Source organism: Nicotiana tabacum, chromosome 11 (genome assembly GCF_000715075.1).
Source record: "Nicotiana tabacum cultivar K326 chromosome 11, ASM71507v2, whole genome shotgun sequence".
Classification (NCBI taxonomy): Eukaryota; Viridiplantae; Streptophyta; class Magnoliopsida; order Solanales; family Solanaceae; genus Nicotiana; species Nicotiana tabacum.
The window spans coordinates 51,293,548-51,307,198 of NC_134090.1; the positions used below are offsets into that span (position 1 = coordinate 51,293,548).

Sequence of the window (13,651 nt, forward strand, 5' to 3'; positions counted from 1 at the left end):
ACTTTATTTTATCATAAAAATGAAAATTACAAAATAATTTCATTAATGTTTTGTAGTCATACTATTTTACTAGATTTTTATTTTTATATATCTTGAAAAAATACTAAAATAGTCTCACAACATAATATTGTTCATTTTAATTAATTAAGATTAGTTTTATATTTTATATTATAAATTGTATATAATTTTAGAAGGAAGAGTTAGTTTTGGGATGGTTTATCCCATTTTAATGAATTTTGAAGTCCATTTTTAGTCTTTAGCCCAATTTTAAGGCCCAATAAGACCAAGCTCATACTCCCTTAACCTAAAAAAACCTTTCTTCTTAACCCTGGACCTAGACACAACCTAGAAGACCTACCCAAAAAATCAGACCAGCCGCAGAACACACGCCCCCCCCCCCCAAACTTCATCTTCTTCACACCCCTCCATGTTTAAAAAAATGGTGGAACCCTAATCTTCTCCACACCTGGAGCCGTTGCATCTTCAACCTTGAACACTAAAAAACCTAAACTCCTAAGCCGACCCCCCATCAGCGCCCTCTCTCTCTCACAAAAACCCGCTGGAAATCCGTACCCTCACCACCACAACTCGCCGGAGAAAGATGAGCTCACACAAACCAGCAACCTTCTTCATCATCCCTCACTGCCTGAAACCTGCCGGAACTTCATAACCATCTCCAGACCTCCACAATATAGCACCCAAAGCAGCCGCCTGACCACCATAACACCACTAGCGTCCGGCCTTTTCCGCCAGCAGCACCCACTAACGACCACCCTCCAGTCGCTATACACATATGACCCACCTCTAACCAAACCAGCCGCCCACCTAGCCCTATCTCCCAACAGCTACAGCCGAAGATCCTCAAGCTAAAAGACGGCAAAAATTCAACAAGCTGAAGAACTCATAGTATCAATCTCTTTTTTCTCAAAAATTGAAAACATACCCAAATATAATAGGGAGATAGAAATGGACAGAAGACAGGGGGAAATCAAGGATGAATTTTGGTTAAAATATGGGTTTGAATCCGAGCTCGGTTGAGTTCCGTCCAGTTTTCAACTTTCCGGTGCTAATTCGAGTTCCATCCGCGGTTTGTCACATTTTTGAGTCCAAAATAGTGAAACAATCAATTTTTCGGCTATATTGAGGTTCAACTCTTTCATCATCTATTTGTTTTATTCAAGCTTAATGTTAATTATTTGTTTGGTGATATGATCCCGTTGTTTCTGTAATTGTTCTCCATGGTTTTGAATTTGCTTGCTCGTTTATCTGCTCGTGTTTAATCGAATTAGTTATAGATGGATATGATTTTGTCACAGTATAGAAATTGGGTTGCTATTCATCAACTGAACTATGTCAAATTAGATTAAAAGGGCTCGGGTGCTAATGTGTATGAAATTGAGCTTTTAATTGTCTATTGGTTTGTTACTTGCCTATATTCGTTAGGAACATGGTTAGGTCGTCATCACCCGGGTAGGCGAACTTTTAGGCGCGTTTTGAATTTATTATCATGATTATGTACACGTTCGTGTGACATGAATACGGTTTAAAAATGAATATTCATAGAAAATTCCTTAGGCGCGACTTAATCTATCATCGTGATTGTGTACACGTTCGCGTGGCATAATTATGATTCTAAAAATAAATCGAGGTATGCGTTCGCGCAACTTTGACCAAACTTTCTTAATAATAATAAAGTGTGATTAATTATGGACACGTACGCGTGACATGATTTTTTACGCGCCAAATGGAATGTGTACACATATGCGTGACTCGTTTTAGGATAATTTCTTAATTAAAAGAGGTGAATGCACATAGGTTCTAAAATAAGTAATTAGACAATTTAATTGAGTCGGTATGATTAAAGTGACCGTGTTAAAACCACAGAACTTGGGAATGCCTAACACTTTCTCCCGGGTTAACAGAATTCCTTACCCGGATTTCTATGTTTCTCGGACTGTAAAACATAGTCAAACTTTCTCGATTTGGAATTTTAAACCGGTGAGTTGGGACACCATAAATTATCCCAAGTGACGACTCTGAATTTGAATAAATAATCCTGTTTCAGTTATTGTCACTTTAATTGGAAAAACTCTCTTATATTCCCTTTCGATTAAAAAAATGAGGTGTGATAGCTCTGGCGACTCTGCTGGGGACAAGAACCCAGAATCTCTGGTTCAGGGTTCAAAAATTCGAGCTTGTTAATGTGATTTTTACTTGGCTTTATTTATTGTTGATATTTCTGTATTTTGTGGACCTAATGTGCTAATTGCCGTTTATTTACCGGTTTGATATTATTTGAATTGTATTGAAATGTGTTCTTACGCCTCCCTTTTGAGTCTTCTAAAAACATGGTACACACGTACGCGTGACCCACTTTTTGTTAGGAGTCACACCAAATAGAACGAAGCAACGTCAGTAACTAGGCGGGGTAGACTTTCGTGCTCCCGGTACGTTGCCTCCAACTCGGCTTGAGTTGTCCACTCGGGTAAGCCATGTCTAGAACACACCCTCAGGTTTCAACCTAGAATGACATAACCTCATGCTGAATCACTAGTAGGAACATTGTTTGTATTATGTGAATTTGACTTTGGGGACTCAACACAGAGGTTAGATCCGGCTAGTACAGGTGTACACAAAAATAAAAGATCATCCTGATACATACTATGTGCTACATGTTGCATTCTTCAATGGTAAAAGCGGTCATTTGGTGGACCAATGGTGGTTGAGGGTAAATGAGAAAGAAAAGAGGGTAAAGTGTGAAAATAAAGCAAGTAGAGCCAAGTTATGTTTTTCTTTCACATTTTTTTTAAGAAAAAGACAATAAATAAATAAATAAATGAAAATTCCCAAAAAAGATTTTGTACTTTCCCATCATTTTCTGGAAAAAAAAATCAAAAAAAAAGGGGAAAAGAAAATCCAAAATGATTTTACATGTTTCATCATTTTCCAAAAAAAAAAAAGACAAAATATGTTTTCTTCAAATCGTTCTTGGCTTCGTAGGGTCTTAGCCAAATCTTGCATGTCTAGCCACTTTTGGCCACATCGGCCGTTTCTTGCAAAAATGGGATCATGTACGCAAAAGTGGTTTAATGACCCATGTCTTAGAATATTGAGTCCACAACTAGGTGTCATATTACTTTAAGGTCTGTCCTTTTTTGAGTTTGCATCTTTTTCCACATCTAGCTACATCGGTCATTCTTGCAAAATGGGTTATTTTTGCAAATTAATTTCGGGCCATGATTATTGGGAGTTTGAATCCACATAAGCTTTAGTGAGGTATTTCCATGTCTATGAGGTCACCTTTGATGAGTTTGCACTAATAAGCCACTAAGGTTAATTTAAAAAAAATATATATATAGCCACAATCATGTCTGGCATGTGTCCAATAGTAAGTCTTATTGTCTCACTTAGTGTTCTAAGTCTTTAACTCTATTTGGTCTTATTTTTCTCATACAGATGTGGATCTACTTACTAGAGCTTGAGCATGACAGACGCCCAAGGACCCTCTTAGTCGGGACCGTTGAATCCAAGAGTTGCTTAAGGATTTTTTTTTTCATTTAATTTTTTTTAGTCGTTTTTTTGTTGTTGTCTTGTACTTTATAGTCATGTTCAGTAGTACCGATTCTTTTAGTTGGTGTTAGAGTTTGTCGTAGTATATTTTAGTTTGTCAAGCCTCTCGGTATCGTATTTCCTGTTTTATATTTGAAAACCAAAAAAAGAGATATAAATGAAAAATCCAAAAAGATTTTTATTTTTTATTTTTCGTTTAATTTATCCATTACTTTTCTAGAACTACGCTTGGTCTGATTCATGAGGGACATGATACGTAGGCAACCTACATAGGGTTCGATCGAATCATTTTTAAAAAACTTAAAGAAAAAGGAAAAAAAAGATGAAGTTGTGGGATGTGAGAAATGAGAGGAAAGAAATGAGTGATAATTAGAAAAAAAAAGGAGGGGAAGGAAAATGAGCAAGCCAAAAAGTGCTAGAAAAGAAAAGAAAAGAGAAGATTAAAATGAATAAATTGGGATGATGCCAATTGACCTTGTGACCCTCGAAATCATTCTTGAAACGATAATTGTGATTAGGTGTATTGCATGCAATGTGATATTTTTAGCAGTTAAATGCCCTAACGTTAACATGACGACTTCATTTTGTTCCTCTTTTTTATCTTCATTATAGCAGAAGAGTGGTTGGTTTGTGGTTCTTAACTGGTAGCTCTGCCATACAACACAAGGTCGAAGAGCAAGGTAGCCATGGCTAGCAAAGACTTGGACACAAGTGTTATTGATCCGTCTAAGGAGTTTGTGGAGTGGGAGTCTGAATTGAAAGGGGAGGTCCAAATGTTAAAACAGTAGATGGCAGAAATGTATCAGTCTTGGATCAGGGGGAATCCTCCGCCTTTATTCCCCACTAACTACACTGAAAACCCTGCAACTATCATACCACTATCACAAATCCAGATTCTCACTGCTGCTGATATTTCCCCACAACTTTTTCACACTTTACCCGCCAAAACCACCTCATATTCCGCTCCTTTGGCCCATGTTTTTGTAGCTCCTCCATCAGCTACTTTTCCTCGATCCTCTAGCGAGACTGTGTTCAAAGTCCCCGATGCCCAACACTATGCTCCAGAATCGACTTTCAAGGTCTCGGATCCATACTCCCACGCTCTTCATTTTGAGCCTCCCGGTGAAACTGAAAAGCCTGATAAGACAGTGGAGCAAGATGAGATATCCAGGAAGGTGAAAATCTTAGAGCAGTCTTTAAGAAACATGCAAAGGATAAGGAGTTAGATGAGCGTATGTTACAAAGATTTGTGCTTGTTTCCTAATGTCCAACTGCCGCTGGGTGTAAGACACCAAAGTTCGATTTGTATGACGGACATGGTGATCCCATGGCCCATTTGAGAGGTTATTGCAGTAAGATGAGAGGTGGTGGCAGGAAGGACGAGATATTGATGGCCTAATTCAGTCAGAGTGTGACTGGGGCAGCTTTGGAGTGGTACACCCGCCAAGACGCTCGCAAGATGCCCAGCACTTTCAATACAATATAGTGTCACACCTCCTTTTTACCACGCGAGAGGGTATACAAGGGAGTTTTTTCAATTAAAGTGACATTATTAGAAATGAGATTATTTTAATTATTTTATCAGAGTCACCACTTGGGATAAATTATTTGGTGCCCCAAGTCACCAGTTTATTTTAAAATCCAATTCGAGGAAATTTGACTTTATTTAAAAGTCTGCGAACCAAAAATTCTAGATAAAGAATTCTGTTAACCCGGGAGAAGGTGTTAGGCATTCCCAGATTCCGTGGTTCGAGCGCGGTCGCTTAAACTATTAATAATTGGCCTATTATCTAATTTAGTACACATTTTAAACCTAGTGTGCATTTTTAAACTTTAATTCACTTTTAATTATTTTATGGAATTATTTTGGAACAAGTTACGATTGTAGTACACTTGTTTGTTTGATACACAATGCGAATCATGTCACGGAAACCGTACTCACGATCTACAATATGTTTAATTTATTAAAGGTATTAGAAATTGTGGCCGGGTCACATAAATGTACCCCTGATTTGGAAATTAGGTATCACAACTACATCACGAGAACCATACCCGTAGCTATGATGATTTTATTATAAACGTGCCTAAAGCAAGCTACGAATGTTTAAAAAGGTGTTTCTCTATGCTAAGTTAATATTAATGTGAGGGCCATAGGTTATGAATTTTATTTGCGTATGACACACCTCAAATTATTTTGAAAATCATAATTATGTCACGCGAACATGTATACAATTACGATAGTAAATTAAAGCATGCCTAAGAAATACTACGAATATTTGAAAATTGTTTATTCGTCTAGTATGAGACTTAGGATCTAGAGTTCGTTAAAAAAAATCCTATCATTTCACTTAGATTCCCTTTCAAATTTTGAGGGGTCCGTAATTAGCAATATGTTGCAAAAATAAACACACACAGTAAACATGAATCAAATTGATCAATGGAAGCTGAGAAGTACATATCACTGTATTTGCAATACGTAGAGCCAAACTTCAACGACAACCACACCAAGCAGAGTATATATGTGTGTTTCATCGCACATGCGTGTCAAAGGCTTAATTTCAAACAAGCGAACATTCACCACAATAGTCGTCCTTAAATTTATATAGGCGTTCATATCTTGAATTTACCAAATTTCAGCTTCTACTTGAATTACACTTAGTACAATATCTACTCCTCTGAAGTCTCATATAATTGTCTAACACGTAGCTAACGAAACATAAGTATATGGGCCTCGAAGAAAACCCCAGCAGTGAAGTGGATCACGGAGCCCAGTTTCGTACGTGAACAATTGAGCTCCATATACTCATGTTCTCAACTCTGCAATAGAATAAGGGCACATTCTTTGCTGTATTACACATGGTGGCATCATTCACAGTGGTGACAAATGCATTCAAGTGAAGGAAACCAAAACAAATTCAACATTGACACAATAGATAAACAAATGAAGAATAGCAAATCACCAAACAACAATACTTCACAAAATTTCAGTAGAAAATGACATAAATTGAAAGGAAACATGAAGATGGACCTTTGAAGACCTTGACTGAACGAAACTCCAACGGGTTTCAATCTTGATCGAAATCTGAAAATCGAACTTTCATTTGATGAAATTTCCAATAGTACACGGATTGAAACAAAGCAACAAATACAGCCAAAAATCGACACAGCTTCAAACGAAATCAGCAAAAATCGAACCGGAATCTTGGACTTAAACCCCCACAGCAACCTCTACACGAGTCGAACTCAAACGGCTCCAACAATGAAAGGATCTGGAGACTCGTGATGGAATTCAACAAGTGATTTTCAAGTAGAAAAATAACAAAAATTCCAAATCGAAACTAGCTTTTTTTTAAAAATGAAACCAGAAAATGAAGGGCTCGACTGTAGCTTCGAGCGGTGTGCATTTTAGTGCTGCCATTTTCAGTCGTCTGTTTCCAGCGATGGGGTTGATTGGGGTGAAGAGGTATGGAGTTCGAGTGGAAACGGAAGGTCGAGACTGGTTGTTTGGCGTCAATTTCAGGTTCCGGCTAGGTGAGGGTGGTTTGGACAGGAACAGCGGCAGATCTCCTTTGGTCTTAGGTCCAGACGGTTGTTTGGTCGAAGGGTCCTAGGGTTTTCTTGTTTTTGTTTCCATGAGGAAGATGGGACCTAGGGTCATGGATGATCTTAAGGCTCTGTTCTTTCTTGTTCAACCAACAGCCATGGAAAATGGCTTCTTTTCTTTTCGAGAAGAAGACCAGATCGGGGAGGGGGCCTTTTTTTTTTGTCAACGGCGGATTCTCAAAGGGGTCTAGGGTGTAGGTTCTAGGTCTTTAGACTAGGGAACTTTTTAGAGGAAAGGACATAAATCATCCCTTATCTTTTAGAATAGGTTTATGATAGTCTTAAATATGCACTTACCGTTTCTAGTCCTTTAAGTATCCAAAAACTTATCAATTTTAGTCTCCCTCTACTTTTAACCAAGCACCGTCAGTTTATTTTAACAGCTAGCCTTAACGTCAAAACATAAAATAATGGTCATAATTTAGCGCTTTATCTTTTATTTCTCTCTCCCCGTTTCTTATTTTCTCCCAAATTGTTGCTCTCTCCCCGTTTCTTTTTGATCTTATTTGAGGAGTGGGTGGCGGCGATGGAGAACGGACCCGGTGGAGTTAGAGATAGAGCTACCGCCCTATTTCTTGTAGGGTTTAAAGCAACCCATAAAATCTCTTTCTCGTCACCCTTTTTCCCTTTGAAGCAGTTAGCTATTGGATTCCATGATGATAGAATTATCTGCCCCTGGCTCTGTCCTAGTACATGAACTGGCTAGTTTTCATACCAAGAATGAGCTAGAATATAAAGACCATAAGTCATATTAAATTTGTAAGGACTGCACCATGCATTTGGGAGTATCAGATGAGGAAAGCATTTAGCATTTAGGTTGTCACACCTATCCGTTTCCAAGTTTAAGAATTTCGTCTTCTTCAACTCCACAAGAGTAATTTGTACCTAGCTTATGAGCATTTCCATGTTCCATTTGCATATTGCTCATATTTGAGTTGTTTTTATATGCTAAGCAAGTGGAATGCTAATAAATAATCATGAAACTGCAGAAAATATTTCTGTAAAATAAAGAACACAATTGAGCCAAAAATATAGTGTCATTTTCATGTTAATAAACAGTCATTACATCAATGAAACTGTAGAAAACTGCACAAAATTGCAAAAAAAAAGCATAAAAGTAGAAAAACCAACATCAAATTGTAGAAAACAGCAACCAAACTGCAGCAAAAATCAGCAACTGAACTGCACAAAAAATGAGCACCGCACTACACCAGAACTAGCACCAAAATCCTCCAAAAATCCGCCACTGAACTACACAAAAAATGAGCACCACACTGTACCATAACCAGCACCAAACTGCGCCAAAAATCAACAACTAAACTGCAAAATCTGTAGTAAACTGGAGCACTTCACTTTGTTGAGTTGAGTGCATATTAGCTTGGGTCTCTGGAACTCTTCGAACCTCGACAAATAAATAATATCATTACACAAGTTGAATATAATTACTTGAGTGTAATATTCTATAAGTTAAACAAGAAATTACCGGTAGTTTTGTTGGAGGACATGATGAAGATGATTCCCTGAATTGCTGAGTAACATTCTGAGAATCAATCTGCCCCAAATTATACTTGCAAGTCCTTTTGTTATGTCCAGTATTGTGACATATACTACATCCTAAAGTTTTCTGCTTTCTTCTCATTTTGTCCTACTTGCTCCCGCTTCATCTGGTTCTTTTCTCCTTAACGTCTGTTTTCTCCCTTTAGTACTGTGTCTTACTATTTTTGGAGGTAAAGTAGGAATATTATCATGTTTGGCCACATATTTTGACCATTCATAAGAAGAATGGCAAATTCATAGATTCTTCTGTAGGTGTCCACCTTATAACAGTCATCAACATAAGAATTAATTTCATCATTTTTAGCCCAAATTACAGCTATTGCATACTTGCAAGGAATTCCTGTCAAATCCCATTTTCAACAGCTACATTTTTTATTTAGTAAGTCCACAACCCAATTATCAGTTATGCTAGCTCCTATAAGCCCATAGTTTCACTGGTTTACATTTCTAGGAATATATTCAGCAGCAGCAACTTGACTTTTGTGCAACACATCCTTAATCCTGGGGCAAATATCATCAGAACTCCACATGGCAGATTTATCCCTATTTGCTTGCATTCTTGTCATAAGTAGATACCGAATTTTCTCCAAAAGAGTGATAATAGGCTTATCCCTCGCCTCCAATATCATGCTATTAAAAGATTCACACATTTTATTCAATAAGGTATCACATTTCACATTTCAGAAAAGTGAGATCTAGACCATTCACTAGGTGACTTATCTCTCAACCAAGAAGCAGCTGCTAGATCTAAATCAATCATTTCAAGCATACATTTATCAAACCACTTTACTATTGTTGCACTAGCAACTTTCCACAGTGCATTTATCAATGTGTTACCACTAAATCCCGCCCTCTTAAAGTTATTATGCAAGTGTCTCACACAAAATCTATGTGCCACAAATGGTAATACCTCATTAAATGCTTCTTTCAAACCTTTTTGCTTATCTGACATGAAGGTCCAATTAGCTCCATCATCTATCTCCAAGTCAAGCTTTAAATGATTTAGAAACCATGCCCATGACTCGCGACATTCTTTCTCAACAATTTGCATATACTATCGGATATATATTATTATTAGGATCAAGCCCAATAGTAGTTAATAACTGAGTACCGTACATTGGACTCTTGATCCAACAATCATCCACTCCAACTATTCTTCTGCAACCACTCTTGAAACCTTTTTTGCAAGCCCTAAAACAAATATAGAATCTCTAAAATCTTTTAGGCTTGTTAGGATCCTCATTTTCGACCAACTTTATATAAATAGAAGTATTTGGATTTGTTCTTACTATTTCATTGCAATAATTCCACAACATTTTGAATTGATCAGAAATATCTCCATCAATAATTGCAACGTCTTTCTTCATTGCCCTTCTACATTTAGATAAAGTCACATGTGCTCTTAACTGTATACTCACATGATCTCTAAATTTGGAGATCTTCCAATTCCTATTTGATTTTATGGCATCAAGATATCTTCTAGCAATGAATAAAGATGTGACAGTATTGTTATAATAATTCAAATTCTTACAATCATGGGTGGAATTATATGTTTTTATCTGAAAAGCGCTATCCCTATACATTTTAGAAGCCATAATCTCCTAATTGCAATCCGGTTTCACACATTTTGCTCTTATCCTTTCTCTATCATTCTTGCACCATTCTATATACTTTCCTTGATTAACTTCATGAGTAGTCACAACATTCTTGAACTCTTTTTTATTTTCGAATGTCATTTCGAGTGCTAAGACGGGATGTAACCTATCTGTTTTTGAATTGAACTTAGGAAAGTTTAGACTGTCAGAATCATAATCACTTTCCAAGCTCTTAAACCCCTCAAAGTTAACACAATCAGAATCTCCTTCTCCATTAGCCATCTTTTTTCGAACTTCTTCGCTAACCTCATATCTATGTTCCTCATTTTCACTCCTTCTTAAGATATAATTTTCATCCTCAAAATCATTATCTGAGTCCTCAAAATCATCAGCACTTGAAGAATAATTAGCTCTTGCTCTAACAGATTTTTGGTGTTCACTTGGTATGTCGCTATTTTGTCCTTCATTGAAAGTTGCCTCAACATCCACTCTGATATAAGAGTCTAAATGTTCAAAGCAAACCTCAATTATCCTATCTACACGGATGTTCGTAAATACCAAATTAGCTTCCAAGTCGGTTGAAATAAGTTTTATCCTCTCACCGAACCTACCATACTTATGCCAAAATCCAACTGAATCATTATCATATCCACATATCGCAGCCATAGTCTTGAATTGTGATAGCTACATTTCTGAAATATCAACATAGTCGATAAACTGTACAAGACCCCCAACATAATGTCTTCGAGAATGATGTTTCATAACACCATTGTGGTTTACTTTGATGCTAATCTTTGATGCATCTTCTATGGGGTCTGATAAACAAAACAGAGAAAGAAAATTTATTTTTCTATTCATATTAGCTAGTATATTTTACTATATTATGAAAAAATGAAAAGCAAGATTCAAGAATATGATATAGGTGATAAAGCTAAAAAATAGAGACAGAGTAAATTCACATAGAGATTTCATCAAATCCCCAATAGAGAAATACATTTGAAAATCTTCTTCAGCACTAAACAAAGCCCCACATCACTAATACTGAAAACTCACCCTAAAGAGGAGCTCTACCACCTTCAATTCGTAAGATCATTTTCCTAGATGCCTTTCACTAAACCACACTTGGTAGATTTAAGGTTAGGGCTTTTTTTAGAAGAGTAATTTTGGGGAGGAAAGAAACGAGGAGAGAGAAAGAATGGGGGGAAGACCGAGTTTTTAATGTTTTGAAGGTCAGGTGAGGCTGAAGTGGGCTAGTTGTTAAAATAAACTGACGGTGCTTGGTTAAAAGTAGACGGAGACTAAAATTGATAAGTTTTTGAATACTTAAAGGACTAGAAATGGTAAGTGCATATATAAGGGACTATCATAAGCCTACTCTGAAAGATAAGGGATAATTTATGTCATTTTCTCGTTCTTTTTATATAACTAGGTTTTTTTTAATTGAAGGGTGGTGGGTTTGGGGCTGATGGGTTCAAGTGTATTTGGGTTTGGATCTGAGTTAACTTTGGGAAAGAATTGGGCCAATTTGGTACAAAGAATTAACCTCAATTCATATTAAAACCCCTTTTTTCAATTACCTCTTTTATTCCTTTTTCCTTTGTTTTTTTCTTCTTTCTTCTTCTTTAATTAAAAATTCTAAATTAATCTAAATTGTAACACTAACTAATTATCTAATTATAATAATTACTTGATCCTAAATTAAAAGAGAAAAATCAATAATCTAAAAATTAAAAGGTAAAATGTAAAAATGAACCATTTTTGTGATTTTCATTTTTAGTAAAGCAATTAATTAACTAATTAATCCTAAAATATAAAAATAAAACTCTAAACGCAATGCATGGTATTTTTGACATTTTTTATGATTTTTTAACAAAAAATAAACGTGCATAGAAATGCAAACAATTAATAAAAATCTACAAACAATTCCTAAAAATGGAAAATAATTAAGAAAAATCTATTTTATTGGGATTTTATAGGAGTAGTTCGTATAGGGCAAAAATTACATGCTCACATATAGAAATTATCCCGGATCGCATGTCCCTCACCAAGGTGGAAAAGAAGCCTAATGAAAGCTTTAGAGAATACAGGCTCAGATGGAGAGAGCAAGCTACCCGAGTCAATCCCCCGATGGAAGAAGACGAGATGGTCGAGTACTTTCTTCAAGCTCAAGAGCCAACTTACTTTGGGCATTTGATCTCGGCTGTGGGTAAGCCTTTTAATGATGTGGTAAAAATGGGAGAAATGGTAGAAGATAGGCTGAAGTCGAGCAAGATCACGATCTATTCTGCTTTAAAAGCCATAACACAAGCAATTCAGAACAACACAGGGCGCTTGCTGGGTCAGAAGGAACATGATGATGTTGCCATGGTTGTCTTAGGATCACAACATGGTCCAACGGGTCCACCTCACCAATATACTTAACCTCAATCCCAACCCCAAACCTATCCCCAAGCCCCACATAATCCACCCTAGTATTATTCTCCAAATAACATTCGATCATCTGTCCAACCATTAGGTCACTCCTTATGGTGAGCGCCAACACCGCATAATGCACTTTTTCCTTCACAACATTTTTGAGCATCCAACAACGCTAGAAAACTAGGGTATGGAGGGGAACAAAGGCACAGAAATAGTTTCACGCCAATCAGAGAATCCTACACAAGCCTGTTTGAAAAGTTAAAATATTCTAGCCTGATTGAGCCGCTCCTTGGCTATACTCCAGACCCATATGCAGAAGGTTTTGATCCTGCTGTACGGTGCATGTACCACTCTAATGTCCAAGGTCATAGCATTGAAGATTGTCGTGGTTTGAAAAGGGAAATATAAAGAATGATTCAAGAAGGAATAATTGTGATCCAAGACAATGACACCCAGAATATCATGCAAAATCCTTTACCTGCACATGTAATGCACACTTTGTGGGGATGATGTGTGGTGACAGGGAGTATGAGAATCCTCTTGGGAACTTGCAGATTGAAGTTAATGATATTGAAATTTGTAATGGTCTTGGTAATATTGATGTGGAACTCAGTGGCTAAGATGCAGAGCTTAGTAATTGGAAAGATACACCTTTCTTGGCTAGCTGGGGAGGAGTCTTGGTGGTTCATTTTGTTGTCATTTCTGTTGTTCGGGTTATTTCAGGGTTGTAATACGGATATTGTCTTGTGACTCAAACCCTTATATCCTTTTATTTTGCCTATGTTCGTTTAGTCATAGTAACTCATTTAGTGTTATCTAGGTTTGTACCAGGGTTGTAACCCCAGTTTAGTTTGCTTGTTTTGTTGTTCGAACCTCTTCACTGTCTGTTTAATGCAATCTCCTATTTT

At 36.8% G+C, this 13,651-nt stretch overlaps 1 protein-coding gene across 1 annotated transcript; it reads right to left on the reverse strand.

The window, feature by feature from the left end:
* Positions 1-8,235: 8,235 nt before the first annotated feature.
* On the reverse strand, positions 8,236-9,781 carry LOC142165835 (uncharacterized). Its single transcript, XM_075224213.1, has 6 exons — positions 9,408-9,781; positions 9,174-9,360; positions 8,657-8,725; positions 8,444-8,469; positions 8,301-8,355; positions 8,236-8,259 (listed from the first exon to the last, which is right to left on the reverse strand). Exons 1-6 carry the CDS (start codon positions 9,779-9,781, stop codon positions 8,236-8,238), a joined length of 735 nt encoding a protein of 244 aa, XP_075080314.1.
* Between the last annotated feature and the right edge of the window lie 3,870 nt (positions 9,782-13,651).